Below are 19,576 nucleotides of genomic sequence, written 5' to 3'. Positions count from 1 at the left end.
GACAGGCAGCGGCTCCTTAACCCCTCCCGCGCTGCAGGACATGGCTTCCTAATGAGAGACATGTGTGTAATAGCAGTGTCATGGGGGGTGATGTCAGCGGTGGGGGGAGGAAGAGGAGGAGACCCCCACCCCCCATCTCCAGGCTCAGAATTTAATCAGGATCAATAGAATTAGGCTGAATGGCACAACACGGTCATGTGCTAATAGGATGGACACTGGCACTGCCCCCACTTAACCCCCTGCTCGTACCCCTGGCACTGCCTGATTTAACCCCCTGCAGCCCCTCTTCCTGCTCACCTCCTGGCACTGTCCCATTTAACCCCTTCAGCCCCCCCCGGCTCATATCCCTTGTACTGCCCCATTTAACCCCATCCCCCTGGCACTGCCCCCAATTTAACCCTTTGCAGCCCCCTTTTCCTGCTCATATGCCCTGGTACTGCCCCGTTTAACCCCATCAGCCTATCCCTGGCACTGCCCCATTTAACCCCCTGCTTATAACCACTGCCTGATTTAACCCCTTCGGCCCCCTCTGCATGCTCAAACCCTTGCAACACTAGGTTCATACCCCCTGGCAGTCACTGCTTGATTTTTAACCTGTTGCGGCCCCCATTCCCTGCTCATAAGCCCTGGCACTGCCTGATTTAACCCTTTGCAGTCACACATTCCCTGATTTAACCCTTGGCAATGCCTGGTTTAACCCTTTGCCCTACACTCCCCCTGCGGTGTTAACCCTGTTCCTGCCGAACGTCCGATTTTTACCCCTAGACCCTTGCACTGCCGGGCGCAGAGTTCCCTTTTAACCCTCTCCCGCCACCAGCACCGCAGACCGCCGGCCGTCACGATTCCACGCCCTCCCGGGGATGACTCGTCTCCAGGCCCGGCCTCCCTGCCTGCCCCTCCAGCCCCGTCTGCTCGGAAAACAAGGAAAGTCCCCGGGATCGGCGGAAGTTTCTCCACTGCTCACACTGGGCTCGGCCATCCTGATGGGAAGAGCGTATCCCCCCGCACGCGCCATGGCCGCCGCCTGCCTCCTGCTGCTGTGGCTGCTGCTGCCCCCGTCCTCCTGCTTCAACCTGGACTCCGAGCAACCCCTGGTGCACTCCGGCCCGGAGGGCAGCTACTTCGGCTTCGCTGTGGACTTCTTCCTGCCAGACCCCAGCTCTTCGTTCCTGCTCATTGGCGCCCCCAAAGCCAACACCTCGCAGCCAGACATCAGCCAGGGGGGCGACGTGCAGAAGTGCGACTGGAGGAATGCCAAGTGCCAGTCCATTGTCTTCGACTCCACCGGTAACCGCCTGTACAGTGCTGATGACCCCATTGAATTCAAGTCCAACCAGTGGTTCGGGGCTTCCCTGAGGGCCAAAGATGACAAAATCCTGGCCTGTGCCCCCCCTGTACCACTGGCGGACCCAGCAGAGGAAGCAGGAGAGGGAACCGGTCGGGACTTGTTATTTGAAATCCGGGGAAAAGATCGTAGAGTATGCGCCCTGCAGGTCCAACGCCAGACACGATGCCCAGGAGCAAGGCTTCTGCCAGGGCGGATTCAGTGTGGACTTCACCAATGCCAACCGGGTACTGCTAGGAGGTCCTGGAAGCTTCTACTGGCAAGGGCAAATTATTTCCGACACTGTGGACGATATCGTGAGCAGCTACAACCCCAACAGCTACAGCATTACCTACACCAAACAGTTGGCCACACGTGCCGCCAGCCCCCAGTATGACGATAGCTATTTGGGTTACTCTGTGGCGGTCGGGGACTTTAACGGAGATGCCATTGAGGACTTTGTTTCCGGCGTGCCCAGAGCTGCCCAGACACTAGGCATGGTGTCCATTTACGATGGCCAGAACATGGCGTCGCTCCACAATTTCACCGGCGAGCAGATGGCGGCCTACTTTGGCTATTGCGTGGCCGCCACGGATGTCAATGGAGATGGCCTGATGGACTTGTTTGTTGGCGCCCCACTTTTTATGGACCGTGGTTCGGATGGGAAGCTTCAAGAAGTCGGCCAGGTGACTGTTTTCGCTCAGCAGAGCAAACCCGGCCTACAGGTGTTGACCAAATTGAACGGGTTTGATCTGTTTTCGAGATTCGGCAGCTCTATTGCCCCCCTGGGTGACTTGGATCAAGATGGCTTCAATGACATCGCCATTGGGGCGCCTTACGCAGGAGAAAACAAAAGGGGCCTTGTCTATATCTACAATGGCAGGAGCTCTGGAATCGGCACCACACCATCTCAGGTTCTTGAAGGACAGTGGGCATCTAAAACCATGCCGGCAAGCTTTGGCTACTCGCTGAAAGGAGCCACCGATGTGGATGAGAACGGTTACCCAGACCTTGTGGTTGGAGCCTTTGGGGCTGATAAGGCCATATTGTACCGTTCTAGACCCGTTATAACCGTCAGTGCGGTACTGGAAGTCAACCCGTCGCTCCTAAATCCCGATAATAAGACTTGTAACCTTACTGATACAGTGAAAGTCTCCTGCTTTGATGTAAAATTCTGCCTGAAAGCCAGTAGCAAAGGCAAAGTACCCCCAAACCTATCATTTAAGGTAGAACTCGTACTTGATAAGCTGAAGCAGAAGGGCGCGGTGAGGCGGGCGCTGTTTCTCCACAACAAGCAGCCCACCTATTCCAAGGACATGACAGTGAGAAATGGTGGCACCTTACGTTGCGAAGAATTACAGGCGTATTTGCGGGATGAGAGTGAGTTTCGAGACAAACTTACACCTATCACCGTCTTCATGGATTACCAAATGGACTACAAGGCGGCCACTGACTCATCCGGACTAATGCCCATTTTAAATCAGTTCACCCCCGCCAACCTAACCAAACAGGCCCACATATTGCTGGACTGCGGTGAAGACAATATCTGCAAGCCAAACTTGATTCTGTCAGTAGAAAGTGAGCCAAAACAGCTGTATATCGGAGATGACAGCCCTCTGACGCTGCTGGTGGATGCCCAGAACCAAGGCGAAGGGGCCTATGAGGCTGAACTCATTGTCAACATCCCACCCCAAGCTGACTTCATCGGGGTGGTCCGAAAAAATGAAACTCTGTCGAGGTTATCCTGTGCGTTCAAGACGGAGAATCAGACAAGACTCGTCGTCTGCGATCTCGGAAACCCCATGAAGGCCAGAACAAGGTTGTTGGCAGCCCTGCTCTTTAGTGTCCATCAGCTGAACGAGATGGATGACACAGTCAACTTTGACATGCAGATACAAAGCTCGAACCAATATGACAATACCAGCCCCAAAAGATCGCTGCAGATAGCACTGGCCGTGATGGCAGCAGTTGAAATTAGAGGAGTTTCTACTCCAACCGAGGTTTTCCTGCCAATTGCCAACTGGGAACCCAAAGAACACCCAACCACAGAAGATGAAGTTGGCCCACTTATCCAACATATCTTTGAGCTTCGAAACAACGGACCCAGCACGTTCAGCAAAGCAATCCTCAATGTCCAGTGGCCTTACAGGTACCAAAGCAAAACCTTATTGTACATTATGCAATATGAAATTGATGGCCCCATGAACTGTACTTCCGATGTTGTAATCAACAACCTCAACCTTGCGCCCTCCAGTTCCCAGGGAGATGATATAAAGAATGTCACTCGTAATGAACGCAATCGTCGTGATCTTTTGGAGGTGGAAGGAGACTTGCAGACCCTTAGATGTGGAACTGCGCAATGTCTCAAGATTGAGTGTCATGTGGAACGTGTGGAAAAAGGAAAAAGTGCAATTTTATATATTCGATCAAGACTGTGGACACCAACCTTCATGAATAGCGAGAACCAGAATCATTCCTACTCTCTGAAGTCCTCTGCCACATTCCATGTCTTGGAATTCCCGTATAAAACCATGAAACTTCCTGATATAAACAATTCTACAGAGGTCACCACTAATATTCTATGGGTTAACCAGTCATCCGGGGCCCCAGTGCCCCTCTGGGTCATAGTACTTGCAGTATTATCAGGTTTGCTTCTTTTGGCTCTGATGGTCTTCATAATGTATAAGCTTGGGTTCTTCAAACGTGTACGTCCTCCCCAGGAGGAAGCCGAGAGGGAGCAGCTTCAGCCTCAAGAAAATGGTGAGGTAGCCACTGATGCTTGAGTCCTTTATTCCTTTTTTCCAGGAATGACAAATCATATTTTTTATTTTTTTTGGACAGACCAACGTAGCATTTCATTGAGAACATTGAGTGGTAGGGTACTCATGTTATGGTGGTGGAACAATAGGCTCCATTCTGATGAATATTGTCTCATCATGGCTGACACTGCTACATGTAGGACACGGTGAAGTACAGGTGGTACATTGACACAAGAGCATCTATAGGTAGATACATCCCCATTACTTGGCAGGAAATCCTACATTTCTCAGTGAATCCAGGTGTCTAACCAAAAAGTTTTCAGGTGATGGAAACTTTTGTAAATTCTGATATGAGTAGGAACTTTTTAGCTTCTTCAAATGTTGTGGATGCTCCTAACTTGGTCCACTTCTACCTGCATGGCTGAACGTATATTGTAGATGCTCCTACCTTGGTCCACTTCTACCTTCATGACTGAACATTTATTGTAGATGTTCCTACCTTGGTCCATGTGGACCCTAATTTGACCAAGGTAACCTGGTCTACCTTGGGAATGTAGGGATGTGGTCATGTATTATTATTTTTTTATCTGTTGAACGTATAGGAGACCAGGTAGCTTAACTTCAGGCATGTGGGTGTAAGCGGACAGAGGTGAACATCTTGCTTGGAGAACTATTATGGAAACTAGGATCTTTAAGTTAACTTTCCCAGGCGCCAGCAACATTGGGATGCATTTTTGAAATACTCTGAATAGTTTCTATTCGTGGGTGTGATCTGTAGCCGTGTCAATCCAAACCATTGACCTCAAAAGTAATTTCTTAATCAGTTTTAGTAGCAAAAATTATAAAAATGGCTTATTTGTGTATTTTTGTAGAATTAGGCCTCATGCACACGACCGTATGTATTTTGCGGTCTGCAAAAAACGGATCTGCAAAAAATACGGATGATATCTGTGTGCATTCCATATTTTGCGGAATGGAACAGCTGTCCCCTAAAAGAACAGTCCTATCCTTGTCTGTAATGCGGACCGGAAATATGGACACATGGAAACGGAATGCACACGGAGTACCTTCCAGTTTTTTGTTTTTTTTTGCAAATCCGCAAAATGGCAAAAGCATGAGGCCATTTCTTCCTTCTTCTTGTAGAAAAGGGAAGTATTTCCCCCCCCCCCCCCCCTTCATGAGAACTTCATAGGAGCTACCCTGAAACAGCTGATCTGCTGGGTACCCCTTTGAGTTTTTAGGAACAAAATTACACTCCACTGTTTCAAAAACTGTAGCTCTGAGGCTCCTGCACATGGCGTAATACGGCACCCATTTTTAGCCCCTACTGTACCTTCATCTGCCTCCAGTTTCATATGGAGGCACATGAACGCACTGTTTCAATAGGTGGAGATATCTCCATCTTGGGTGGCACATGGAGGCCTACAGCTCAGTAGTAGTGACCTGAGTGTGCTGCGGTACATGCTCCGCGAGCACAGCTGACCATGTGCACGCGGCCTAAATGTGTTAAAGTACGTCGGAGTCCATGTGTTCTAGAACCGCCATTGATATACATTTCAGATCCTTCCCCTTTAAATACAGACAGTCATTAGTCATACCCTACTTAGTAATAGGATTTTTTATATTGCTTGACAATGCCAACAGTTTTAACAGAATACAAAAAATATATATATATGTAAAAAAAAAAAAACGAGTACTGGGAGAACACCTGAAAATATTAATATGTAAGTGCACTTTTTTTTTTATTTCCTTATTATTTTTATTTTTTTTAACTAGTGGATATTTTTCTGATGACTTTATTGAGCATTTGTGTTACTGGCTTCTCACTGCCAAAAGCCGTTAAAAAGGGGAGAGGTATCCGCTAATAAAATAAAAATCATGTATTTATAGTGTTTTTGTAATAAGATTTTTAACATATGGCTACTATACAGCATGTCAGAATGTTAGCAGAAATTTGTGGTGAAGAGGGTTAGTGGGTGCTTTCTTTTATAGGGTCCTGTAGCGCCACTCTTGTCCATGGGCTGTATGTGGTATTACAGCTCAGCCTTTTTCTCTAAAAGAGGTCGTCTGGGAATCTTGATGTTGATGGCCTATCCTCATTATAGGTCATCGATATCTGATCAGTGAGGGTCCAACTTCGGTATCCCCAGCCGATCAGCTGTTTGAAGAGCAGCGCTGCGGCCTCCGAGCACAGTGCCGTGCACTGTATAGTGGCTGTGTTTGGTATTGCAGCTCAGGTCCATTTACTAGGTCATGTGACTAATGCACGTGACATCACTGCCCTAGGAAGAGGTTACAGCGCTCACCGTAGTACTGCAGCCTCCTCAAACAGCTAATTGGTGGGGGTGCTGGGGGTCAGACCCCCAACGATCAGATACTGATGACTTATCCTGGAGTATAGACCATCAATATCAAATTCTGAGAAAACCCCTTTAAAGGCCACATGGCAGCGTTGTTTATGTGGGTTTTCCGCAAGGACTGGTACCGCACTACACCTGCGGATTCTCCATACGTAATACGCAACATGTGCATATACCCATATGGGGCTGAGATGCAAGAGTGAAACTGTTTCTTAAAAAAAGCCACCATCTTTTCCCAGTACGACTCCTTTAACAACAAAGACCCAGGACAGAAAAAGTATCCCCTGTGTGTACTATGACATGCTCTGAGAAACCTAAACCCTACACAAATGTACTTTAATCTGTATTTTAGTGATGAGTGGAGTTTCCTTTTAAGACTTTGTGGTGTGTTTCTGAGGTAAATTTTTTCAGTACAGAGTATGGAAATAAACATCAATGGTCACCTAAGTCCTCCATTTTCATGTGGTTTGGGCCTCGTGTATAAAAACGACTACACTCACAAACTGGTGGAGCTGCCCATAGCGACCAATCAGATCCCTGCTCTCATTTTTCCAGTGAAGTTTACAGAATGATACAAGTCTTCTGATTGGTTGCTAGGGGCAACTGCTCCATTTGCTGTTAGGCCCGGTTTTACACGGGGGGTAATTAGGCCCGTGGTTCTGCAGAACCCATCTTAGACTACCTTACAGAGGTCTACGTTGGAGTCAGTAGATCCCAGGGGTATTGGAGCCACATGCTGGCCGTCTAAAACCGCACTAAGTTGTTTTACGGCTTGACCTCCATTACCGCAACATGTCTGCCTTGCAAAAGTCTGAAGGAAACTGCAAATGTCATCAGTGTGTCTTGGTTTTGCAATGTGCTATGTATAGAAGCCGAAGGCGTAACCTTCACAAAAATTTTGTATTTTCTTTTTATATGACGGTACTTTTTCTATAAAAAACAAAAAATTCTCCAATCCATCACGGCTGATTGCAGTATTGAGCGGCAGACAGCAGTACTGGTCATGGATGTGGCCATTATTGGAGATATAACGGTTGGCCGACTATTATTATCCGACCTGGCCATTGAATTGTGAATGATAAGTGTTGGTCAGGCACTGCTTATCTCCCACTAAAACAAAAAGTCTGACAGGAACCATCCAATCCTTGATTCATCTGACAGTCGTCCGGGCTCCATAGAAAGATGGTTGAAATTGGTGGGACTCCCAAAAATTCACACAAAGTCCATGCTTGCCAACATTGTAGTTGGTAAATTCAGGGCATGTGAGCTCTACCCTGGGAATGCCCCCTACACTCCTAGGACCACCTACTTACGGGTGATTCTTACATAAGTCCCGTCCATTTTTGCTCTGGTATAGTCTGAATTTGACGGGACTGCCTCTGAAAATTAGGGTCGCGTAGCAGTTAAGCACAGCCATATTTAGTCAGTGGCCCTGATGGCCTATAGGGTCACGTCCTTAGAGCTACTGGGAATATTACCTCTGCACTACCCCCCTGCTGGGCCCAAAGTAAATACAACTTCATGAACCCTACCTTAAAAAAAACCTGGGTGACCACTTTTTTCGGAGCCTTGCTGTTAAAAAACAAGGAAGTATTTTCTGCTTGTTTTTTTACGAGATCTCACAGCTAATTCCTTCCAGATCCCTTAGGCGATATTTAACAATGGCCGATTCTTGCTTAAAGGAGTATCTTAGAATCAAGTCTGTCTGAAGGGACTATTGACAAGGACTCTGTCTTAGCGGACAGCAAAAAGACAATAGACCCTTCAGCGGTTGTTGTTTTTGGACTGTAGGCATATGCCATGACTCTTCTTTTTGGTGGCATGATAGTCGGGAAGTTTTGGATGGAGTATCTTGAGATGCCAGTAACTACATCACGTGTGGGATTTTTATATGGTTACCCCCCATCCATCCATCATGGGCCATGAGAACCATAGCCATCCTTCAAGGGATTCTCCATAAGCACAGGTGCCGGCTGTGTCTCCCTGGGATACTAACCTTTTCACTCCCTATGTCCAGAATACCTACCACTACCAACATTGCAGATGGTAAATACCCCCAGAGCAGAACCACCCATTTATGGGCAAAGCCACCCAATTTTGGCTAAATTTACAGGGACTGTCTCTGAAAATCAGGGACTGTTGGCAACAGAGAAAACCAATGCAGGGCGACAAAAATAAAATCAAAGACTACAAAAAGTTGCCAAAGTGACAGGAAAAATGTAAGTGTAAAGCTTTTCATGCATGGGACGAATTTTAGTAAAATAAATCGAAGGCTTCCATAAGTGCCTACTATTACTCAGAGATAAGGGCCCTGATGGAAGGATAGTTAGGTAACTTATCTTTTAGACAAAGCAGAATTAAAGGGCGTCTTTCTCTTTGGAGGACCCAACACATATATGCGTTACATGGACAGACCATTGGAAGCTGTGTAATGCTTCATTTCTCCGGTGGTGGAGCTGCAGGGAAGCTGAACACCTGCTGCTGGTTTCCACCATAGATTACGGATGATCGCTGGGGGATTATGATCCGTTTATTGTCGTGAGACCCTTGAAACAAAAAGTGGACAACCCCTTTAAGGGCCAAAAACAGATCTTGAAGGACATATAATAACAAGTAGAAGCACTAGTGGGGAAGTTACTAATGGGATAGGACTTATTTTTCTACTCAGTAGGTGAGATTATTTAGATAAGGTAGGTATGTCTAGATGTGACGGAATATGATAAAATGTCCCCTAAAAATGGCGGAGATTCCATTGTAAATTTCATAAAAATTGTGCCAAGAACAATGTCCTAAAACTTATCCTCTGCCTAATTTATAATTGATCACTTTTTTTATATGAAGCAATATTTTAATTATGGTACAACACTAGGAGGCGGCCATTTTGGGGGCAGAACTACTACTGATATGTGATGCTAAGGGAATACTGTAAACAGCAGTGGGCCTGAAGGGGGGGAGCATGACACAGAATTTCAAGGAACACCAAAGTGAAAATTTTTCTCATGCTCCGCCCCCCACAGGCCATGGACTGTGCATCAGTTTCTTGGAGTGTTCCTTTTGGCGTGCGAACACACCCTAAAACGCATGCGGATCTTCCCAATTAAATTCAATGGGGAATCCGCATGTTAATTCAAACATTGCCTCCTTTTTCCGCTTGCGGTTTTAAAAACTGCACCGCGGAAAGAAGACGTGTCCTGTCCATTCTTGACGCAGATTTTGCGTGCCATAGAAAATGGGCAGGAATGATACAGTGTCGGGAAAAAAAATACTTCGAAGAAACCTGCGGATTCTGCCTCAGGTTTTTTTCAGCGCAGAAAATACTCTGTGTGAACATACCCTTAGCATCAATCGCATGCAAATCAGTGTTGCAAGACTGTTATTCAGGAGCCAGTATAACATCACGCCCTGGCGTCTTCATTTTTCACAAAGGTTGGTTTTGCTTACAAAATGGCCGCCGTGTGCGCACTGACTAGAAAGGCTGTTTTGTCGCTATAAGCCTCCTACATGCTAATATACGTTTCTACAACATTCAGCCGCTCAGTACTGACCCCTTATATTTGTAAAACTAGCGCAAAGAAAGTCCCCCATGACAACCAATAAGAATCCGGCTCTCATTTTTCTAACGCAGGTTGGAGGATGAAAGAAGTCACTTGATTGGTTGCTATGGGCAACCACTCCACTTTTTTTTTTTTTTGGTCAATGTACTGTGCAGTTACTACTTTTATAGGCCTCGTTTTCTAGACTTTCTGTTTTTCACTTATTTCTCTGAATTTTGCACTGATTTTTATATTTTCTCTTGATCAACATGTTTTCTAGCAGCTTTGGATGATAGTTACATTCCCTGTGATGCTTGACTGTTTGTAAAAAGAAAACATTTCAATAAAACTTACACAAAAAAAAAAAAAAAAAGTTGTGACGTGTCTTTGGCCTCCATTTTGTTTTACATATTAATGTGAAGTTTCTCTAGAGATATTAGGGGATTGTATACAGGACTCCTGCACTATAATGACTGGTTGCCCTTGGAAACAGACGACAGGAGATATCCTCTCTGTCGTCAGTCATGTGACCTAACTGCTTAGCTGGCCATATACCTTAGATAGCTGTTGGCCTGGCCAAATGCTTGTCCGGCTGACAGCTATTCCTCTCATCCCCTGCATACACACTCAGGTTGGCCAAGTGTGCATGTGTACACAACAGAGAGAGCGGAATAGGCCCGCGCCTGATACCTCTGGCGGCAGCTTATCTTGCCCTGAGAAGAAAGTATCGGGGATGTTGAAATCCATCATCTGTTATTTGTTTACAAAGAGCCCACATGGGATGCGAATCTAACCCATACCTGGCCATACATAGTAATTTTGGACTGGCCGACCATATTATGGGTTATGGGGGTGTCCCAACTGTCCCCTGTCAACAGAAGGGTCAGGCATGTTGTATTTCTACCTGCCTGACCCTTTAGTTTTAGTTCAGACATGCTGCCACTAGAGGAGCCTGGCACTTGCGATTTAAAACACAGACATGCTCAGCCAAGTTGAGCATGCATGTGTATGGGGGGGGAGGTCGCGAGGAATGGCTGTGGGGCCCGACGCTCAACTGTGTCTCTTATCTGGGTTCCCACAATCCTCTGCTCTCTTGTAATGGGAGACTAGTAGAACCTTGAACATAGCTTGATGTGGGAACAGGGAATAAATATATTATTTTTTTAACAGCCATTCAAGACCCGCCAAGTGGACATGAGGAACAGACATGACATCTGCCAGGGGCGTGGGTATTAGGAGTAGCAGTTGTGCCTGGACTCTGGTGCTCCAAGACCTCACTATTATAAAGGACACATTGGGGGGGGGGGGGGGCAGAGCTTCATGTGACCTCTGACAGCGGCCCTGACTTCTGGAGTCCATTCATTGGGATAAGTGAAGCTGAGGACCTGCACTGCACCACAATACTGCCCCCTAGGGACCTGGATAAGTGAAGCTGAGAACGTGACTGCACCACAATACTGCCCCCTACGGTCCTGGATAAGTGAAGCTGAGGTCCTGCACTACACCACAATACTGCCCCCTAGGGACCAGGATAAGTGAAGCTGAGAACCTGGACTATACTACAATACTGCCCCCTACGGTCCTGGATAAGTAAAGCTGAGGACCTGGACTATACTACAATACTGCCCCCTACGGTCCTGGATAAGTAAAGCTGAGGACCTGCACTGCACCAATACTGCTGAGGACCTGCACTACACCACAATACTGCCCCCTAGGGACCAGGATAAGTGAAGCTGAGAACCTGGACTGCCCCACAATACTGCCCCCTACGGTCCTGGATAAGTGAAGCTGAGGACCTGCCCTACACTACAATACTGCCCCCTATGGTTCTGGATAAGTGAAGCTGAGAACCTGCACTACACCACAATACTGCCCCCTAGGGACACGAGTATATAATACAATGAATAAACATAGCACTATAGAGGAGCCTTCCCTGGCAGGGGTCCTCTGTGCTGGCCCTTAGGCATCATCCGGTGACACTATGGCTATTAGCAGGCAGCAGGGTCGTTACAGTGTGTGCTAATGACTGTCTTCCCACATGACTCACTAGAAATTGCCGTATTTAGCAGTACAATCATTGGAAGCAATTTCCAGGGATGAATTGCTCCGGGCCAGATGTCTACAAAGAATTATCCTCGCTCCACGCTAATCCTCTCAATAGAAGTGGGAAAAAAAAAACCAGACAATTGCTAGTTATGGATTTTATAAGATTATAAATGTGTGATCGGGGAGGTCGCCTTCACAGCAGCACCACCACAGCATTGCACTCCACGTGGCTGAACCTGGTACTGCACCTCAGCTTATATTCTTGAAAGGGTGGAACTGCAGCACCAGACACAGCCGCATGTATATGGACTGAGTTTGGGTTCTGTAGGGTTATTAAAAAAAAATGTCCACCCAGCGTTTCCTAGCAACGGTAAAAATGGCGTCTGTAGGCGTCAGTATACTGGGTCAGTGTTCGGTCCGACAGCATTGTTGCCAGCAGTCCTGAATTTGCAGGGACTGTCCTTAATTTTCAGAGACAGCCCTGGCAAATTTGGGAATGGGTGGGGCTTAGGTAAGCCCTGCCCACCAGTGGGTCGGGTTGTGTTCAGGGGGTTGGGGCTTTTATGCCTAGAATTTTGGCAAGTATGAACATTGCTCATCTGAATGAGGCCTCTTGTTTTTTTTAAAACCTGCATATGTGACGTAACGTAATCTACGGTGCAAATCCATCACCAAATAGAACGGACCTTTAAAAATCCCACCCGCAGGTCAATTGGGGCGCAGAAATTTTCTGCAGCGTGTGGATGAGATTTGTTAAAATCCCCATCTGCTGCACCTATATATATATATATATATAATATATTGCAGCCCTCATTCCACCAGGTGGCGCTGTTTTATAGGCAGGACATATAGACCGCAGGTAAACCGCTTGACTTGCATTGTTCTGTAGGGGGAGATTCCGCTGGAGACCTAGGAAATGAAGTGTTCTGTCTCCATATTCATCACCTGAGCTGCTGCAGCACCTCTTTTTTTTAAAGAAGAGGTTGCTGTCCACATTGACCTTGACCATCCTCGTTCTTTTACAAACAGGGTCTGCAGCAGGGCTGGCCAACCTGCGGCTCTCCAGCTGTTGCAAAACTACAACTCCCAGCATGCCCAGACTGTCTACAGTTATCGGCCTACAGCAGGGCATGGTGGGAATCGTGGAGCCGCAGCTTGGCCATCCCTGGTCTACAGCATCTGAAGTGTGTATAAAGATGTTCTGCAGCAGCTGGAGCATAGAACTGTCAATGTTAAATCCCCTCCCCACTCAAAAACTGACCATAAATCCTAAATTGTGCTGTATAATCCACACTGCAGCTGCTGAAGAACCTCTTCTTAGAGAGGGAGCATGACATGTCGATAATAAGTGACTAGGACAGGAAGAGATAAGCAGCGCCGCTCATCTCTGTATAATCTTCAGCTTCTGAGTATTGATCTCAGGGGGCCGGGGATATGCGAGGGCGGTGGAATATGCCGATGACCAAGATGTCAGACATGTTTACCTACGTCTTGCCCAAGGACGTAAAACCATATTCTTTACCAAAGCTCATTCTCTTACCCCCAATCCACATGATAGGGGACAAGTGATTGCTAGGGGTCCAATTGGTGGGACCCCCAGTGATCATGAGAACAAGGGTCTGCAAGTGCCACCGAACCGCCCCATAAGAATGGAGCGGTGGTGCGCGGCCCCATTCAGATCTATGGGGTTACTAGGTACCCCTGGTCACGATCACGATCACTAGGGTTGCCAGCGGTCGGACCCCATCGATCAAACATTTACCCCCTATCCTGTGGACAGTCAAAGATCTTCCATGGAGATTAGCTGCAATACCAGACACAAACCAAGGACAAGGGGGGGCGCCGTTTCTGGAAAAAATAAAGAAGCAAATACCCTTTGGCTTGTAGGCCTGAGCACATGACGTGTTGTGTTATTTCCCCTCCTCGGAGAACCCCTTTAAATAAATCTTGTCATTAGGCTACCTCCACAATGCTGCTGACATCACTGATCTCGGTGACAACCACGATGACCTCTTCGCAAAGACGTCAGCAGTAGTCAGCACAATGCAAGCACTATTTCTGGCCCAAGGTAGTCTATATCTGTGGTCAATATGGACGGGGTGGAGCAGCTGCCACACGGATCAGTGATCTTTGTGAAAAGCGGTTATTGGCAGGGGGCCTCTTTACTGTGATCTGAACCCCCTACAGACCAGCTGATCGAAGCCCCCCCTCCGAGCCTTGTGCTTGGGATACACAATAGAGCTCTATGTCCTCCCTGTATTATATTAAACTGTAATTCAATACAGAGTCAATAGTGTGCCACGTGAAGCCCTGTCATCATCTTGCACCTGTGTAGCAGGGCCGAGTTTGTCGTTTGCGCAACGCAAAGTTGCTTCTCAATGGATTTATATGTGATATAATTCTGTTATCTGGGTTCCCTTTAAAAACGAATTGTTAATAGAGGGTAGCAGCCTCGGGGAAATTACATTTCTTTACAGAGGATGTCAACAGGAAAAAAAGAAAAAAAAGCTGACCACAACACAGTTCAAATCCATATGGCGTATTAAAGGGGTATTCCGCCCAGAAGCATGTTTTTAATTAGCATTTATCACATCTTCACTGGATAGGTTATAAATTCTAGATTGTTGGGTGGGTCAACTGCTGGGACCCCCTGGCGCAAGACTAGGTGGGGCCTGAATGGAGCGAAGGTCAAACATGTGACTTGCTGCCGCTCCATCCAAAGTCTATGGCACTGACGGAAACAGCCAGGCGCCGATCTACCCTTCGGACAGGTAACAAATGCTCCTGGTTGGAATCTACCCTTTAAAGGGGTCGATCCACCTGTCAGTCCCGTAGAGAATGAATGGAGCAGCAGCAGACATGCACGACCTGCCGCTCCATTCATACCAGGGCATGGGACCCCCTCCCATTCTCGTTATCAGCGGAGGTAGCATCCCTACCAATCAGATACTTACCTATCCTGTGAAACAATGTGTATAGCTTGTCTAAAGAATACGGTAGCATTGTACGAGTGTCCCTTTAAAGGGGCTATTAAAGGGATTGTGTAAACCCTGGACAAAAGTGGATCTGTTTTTGGGGGGAAAAAATGTAGATGCTGTTTCCTTTCTCCCAGGACCCACTTTCCATAAACATGCACACTTGGATTGGCTGAGCATGCAAGTTTAGTGCCATAGAGAATGGGTAACAGGCTGCCACTGCCAGACACTTAGGCCTCATGCACACGACTTTATCCATTTTGCGGTTCCGCCAAATACGCATACGGTCCATGTGTCGTCTGCGTTTTTTTGCTGGCCCGTTGACTCTAATGGGTACGGGGTCTGCCTTTTGCGGACATGTTGTACCCTAGGAATGATTCCTGTGCCTTCTGCATCCATATGTCCGTTCCGCAAAAAGATAGCACTTGTCTTAGGGTGCATTTACACGACCGTAAGTGTTTTGCGGTCCGCAAATTGTGGATCCGCAAAACACGGATACCGGCTGTGTGCATTCCGCATTTTGCAGACCGCACATAGCCGGCGCTATACAGAGAATGCCCATTCTTGTCCGGACAAGAATAGGACATGCTCCATCATTTTTGCGGGGCCGCGTAATGGAACAACGGATGCGGACAGCACACGGTGTGCTGTCCGCATCTTTTGCGGCCCCATTGAAATGAATGGGTCCGGATCCATTTATACGGTCGTGTGAATGCGTGTCCCCGAAATGCGGACCACGGAGCCACCGAAGTTAATGGGTCACAGCCAAAAATGCGGATGCAACACAGATGGTAACCGTTTTTTTGAGATTGGCAAATTTGCAGACCGCAAAATCCATACGGTCGTGTGCATCAGGCCTTAGACGTTAGATCAGGGGTCAGCAACCTCCGTCACGCCAGCCGTTGAGAAACTACATTTCCCAGCATGCACCCTTGCTCGGCTCTTCTCAAAACTCCCACAGGAATGAGTGGAGCATGCTGGGAGCTGTAGTTTCACTAGAGCTGGAGTTTGCTGACTCCCGCGTTGGATTCTCAGGATCCACCAACAGGAGGTGGCAGGGTCCGCTGGTGTCATAGGCATCAGTGGCGACTGTGGGGGAAGCGGAGGGATCATGGCGGGGGATCCTGTGAGAAATGACGCATTCAGCTCTGCAGGTCACTGGTGTATGCAAAAAGGACTCACAGGACAAAAAACGTAAAATGCTGTGCAGGTGAAAGGAAGTAAAAATGACACGGGCTGAAAAAAATATGACATTTAAAAAAATATATATGTCATCCATTGTTTCCGTGCTCACATGCCCATCCCGCCATGTAAGGAAGCCTGCAGTGTCTGCTCCCTGACACCAGACGTCCTTTATCTCCAGCGCTGTGCCCTCATGTCTGCTTCCTCTCTGGAAGATGCTGCAGCTGCACAAACCTGACAGGGTCATGTATTTTCTACGGGCAGAGCGGATGAAAGCAATCAACAAACGTTGCAACGGGGCTGGCACCGACAAAACATCGGGAAGACAATGCCAGGGGGCAGCCCACAGGTGGCATTGGTGGGGTTCCCACTTGTAAAGCAGCTGAAACCCTATTGGTGCTAGTAGAAGATTCCCGTCACTGGTGCAATTGACGGGTCTCCATGTGGGGTGTCTGAGACCAACATATTGATGACCTATCCATAGCATAGGTCACCCATATGAGATTGGTGGGGGGTCCGACACCCTCGCCGATCAGCTTTTAGCAACAGCCGTGGTTCCAGAGGGTGGAATCCCCCTTGAAACGAGACGTACTGAATGCCGCACTGACCCCTGTGATTGGTGGGGCATCTCCTGCTCGCGCTGGCAACACCAGCAGGATAGTGGTCCTACAAGGGGAACCTCTAAAAAGTTGAAAGAAATTGCCTGTATAATGCTTTGTATGGACACTAAATAGTCCCCCCATCATGCTCATAGACGTATTGCAGCTCCATGGATGTTCCATGGATGAATCAGCCATAGTACGGCTCAGTGCAGAAGCCATATGGTAGTGCTACGGGCGAGATCTCATCCTGATATCAGAATTTAATCCCATCCTTGGCACCATGTATGGTTCCTGCACAGAGCTGTGATAGGTTGCTACATATATGTTGCCATAATACGGCAATGTGCATGAACCACAAGGCCTCATGTATGGTTCCTGCACAGAGCTGTGATAGGCCGCTACATATATGGAGCCATAATACGGCAATGTGCATGAACCACAAGGCCTCATGAGTGTAACAAAGCTGTGGCCCGTGCTGTAGGACACAGAGTCCCTATCGTTCCGTCTTAAGTTGGCCATACAGGTATATCAACATGCCCCATCATTTTGTTCTTTGGGAGATAAACCACCACCAAAGGTGTCTGATGGGCTGAATCCATTCTTCTCGTTCAGAACACGAGCATGTGTATGGGTGGGTGGGCATTTCAGAAGGCCAATTGGCTGATGGCCAACCTTAGAGAGCCATGTGGTGCAGTACAGTACTTCTATACGTCATCTAACACCGCCATACAGCACCTAGAAGCTATGCTTCTAACTGGAGACATACAGAAGTACGGTATGAGCCTATAGACATGCGTGTTGCCATGTGCATGAGCATTATGTGTGGTTGGGTAGACATAAAATATGAAAACCCTAAATATCTAAATAATGTTACTGTAGATCCAGGACCTTCTGAGATTTGCTAATGAAGCCCTGCAGACATAACTAATAGACGTATCAACTGCACCCGGGGGACATTGTTTGGGGAGGACCAGTGAGGACTCACAGGAGGTGAGGAGTGGCGGTTTTAATATTTTGGTTGCACACCACTAGCTGCTGATCATCCTCCAGGCTTAGGATTCAGCAGCTGTGCCGCCAATTAATTATTTACTGCTATCTTAATTATTAATCAGGTGACGAGTAATTTTCAGAGATCAGGCAGCCGAGCGAGACGTCTACAGCTTATTTAAACCTGCTTCACCTCGGCGCCATGTGCTTCGCGGTAATTGATGGTCTAGGTAAGGATGGGTATATGGCGCAAATTAGTCGGATTACTTCTCTGTAATTGAAATAAAAGAGCTTACTCCAAAAACAAGACCGTCGTAATGAGAGAGGTGGACATGTCAGGTCCGGGGGCTCCTGTACGGCTGCCTGGGTCCAACTGGCCAACTGGAGAACCTTAGACTCTGACATGATAATGGGGCCCTACAGAAGATCAGAGCACAGCCACGATGCCATTGAAATGAATGGGAGTGTTGGAAACCAATGAAGATACACAAGTCAAAAGATAGGTCAGAGTGAATGGACTTGACATCAACGGGGGTCCAAATGATGTCATCTATTCATACATCAGCTGGAGAACCCTTTTAGTCTGACGATAGACACAATGACTTTATCCTTGCACATACATACACCAGTGCCTTACTATGACCTACCATCTTGTCATCTGTAAAACCAGTAAGACTAAATATTGGCACAGTCCCATATGGGAAATTCTCACCGATTGTACGTGATGTCTAAATGGATAGTCCCAAAATGAGGTTTCCTGAACTAGTGGCATTCAGGGAAATCCAATTCTAGCTACATACTTAGGATTTTCCTTGACTTCAGAGTCCAGACTACAGAAGAATACATTTCAGACACATGTAGACACTATGCAGGAAATCCTTCAAGGATACAGGACATGCGGTGCGTGCTTTGGGTTTGATACCTTTTTTTGTTAGGACCTTGACTGGTAAAGATCTACCCACCTGAACCCAACATTCCCCGAATTTGCTTACCTTTCAGGTTGCTCTTGTCCATATACATGCCCAGTTATGTGCAACACGAGTCAATGCAACAGGTACAATCTCTAAGCTCCAAGCTACCCCTAGAAGTTTCCAACCATCTCTGTAGGTGGATGCTTGAGGACACATATAGATTTAGCCATTGAACTCCAACACCCCTAGGTTCTTCTTCCTTGTGTCAAAGACACCCAATGACGGCGGCAAAGCTAATTTCTCCCATGAGCAAAAAGCAAACCACATTCCTCCAAAGAGTGACCATGGACAGACCACCACTTCAGGGTTTCTCCTCCAGGATTTAACTCAATTGATAAAAATCACCCAAGTACCATGTTCTTGACAGCTGCATGGTTCCATCAAAGATCTCCATGGTCAAGGTTCTCCAAAGCTGATGTCTTCAGAGCTTTAGCTTAGATCCTTAAAAAAAATATACTTCCCTCGCGTCTTCTGGCGTAAATCTTCTTAGTTCCTTTCATTTAATCCTGGAACTAAGGAGGTTGAGATACCCTCAAAAAGGATCTGGGTAGGATTCAAGCATGTGATCCAGGACAATCTTCCATCCAAAAAAGTCAGCGACCGTACTGCAGGTTCCTTGACAGCTCTGCAGGCTTTCCGTCTAGCTGGTCGGTTGTTAGGAATCTGACAGGGACGGGATATGGGGACAATGGCATGTGTCCCAAAATCTTCCCAAGAATCCTCGGTAGTGCTGGGAAGCCAGGAACTCAGTCAGAGAGCTTCCTTCTCCTCCTCTTCTGGCAGGGCTCAGCCCCTCTTACAGATTTTTTGCTCATTTTTTTTTTTTTTTAACCCACT

At 47.2% G+C, this 19,576-nt stretch overlaps 2 protein-coding genes across 4 annotated transcripts in view; one reads left to right on the top strand and one right to left on the bottom strand.

The window, feature by feature from the left end:
* The window catches only part of FGD1 (FYVE, RhoGEF and PH domain containing 1), a 97,213-nt gene that overhangs the window by 46,858 nt on the left and 30,779 nt on the right, over window positions 1-19,576 (bottom strand). Inside the window, exon 1 of one of the 3 annotated variants that reach the window (XM_040404949.1) lies at window positions 18,761-19,543. The exons of the other annotated variants lie outside the window; for them this stretch is intronic. Coding sequence (XP_040260883.1) covers window positions 18,761-18,788 — 28 coding nt within the window. The 5' untranslated portion in view covers window positions 18,789-19,543. Of the gene's footprint in view, window positions 1-18,760; window positions 19,544-19,576 lie in introns of those variants that run through there. 3 annotated transcript variants of the gene reach the window in all.
* LOC120977161 (integrin alpha-V-like) lies at window positions 877-5,041 on the top strand. The gene is given in 2 exon segments (XM_040404945.1): window positions 877-1,388; window positions 1,390-5,041. Coding segments are annotated over 2 exon segments (3,123 nt in total). The 5' UTR covers window positions 877-983; the 3' UTR covers window positions 4,108-5,041.

The sequence above is a fragment of the Bufo bufo genome, chromosome 8 (genome assembly GCF_905171765.1).
Source record: "Bufo bufo chromosome 8, aBufBuf1.1, whole genome shotgun sequence".
Lineage (NCBI taxonomy): Eukaryota > Metazoa > Chordata > Amphibia > Anura > Bufonidae > Bufo > Bufo bufo.
This window is presented reverse-complemented; position numbering and strand designations above follow the sequence as displayed.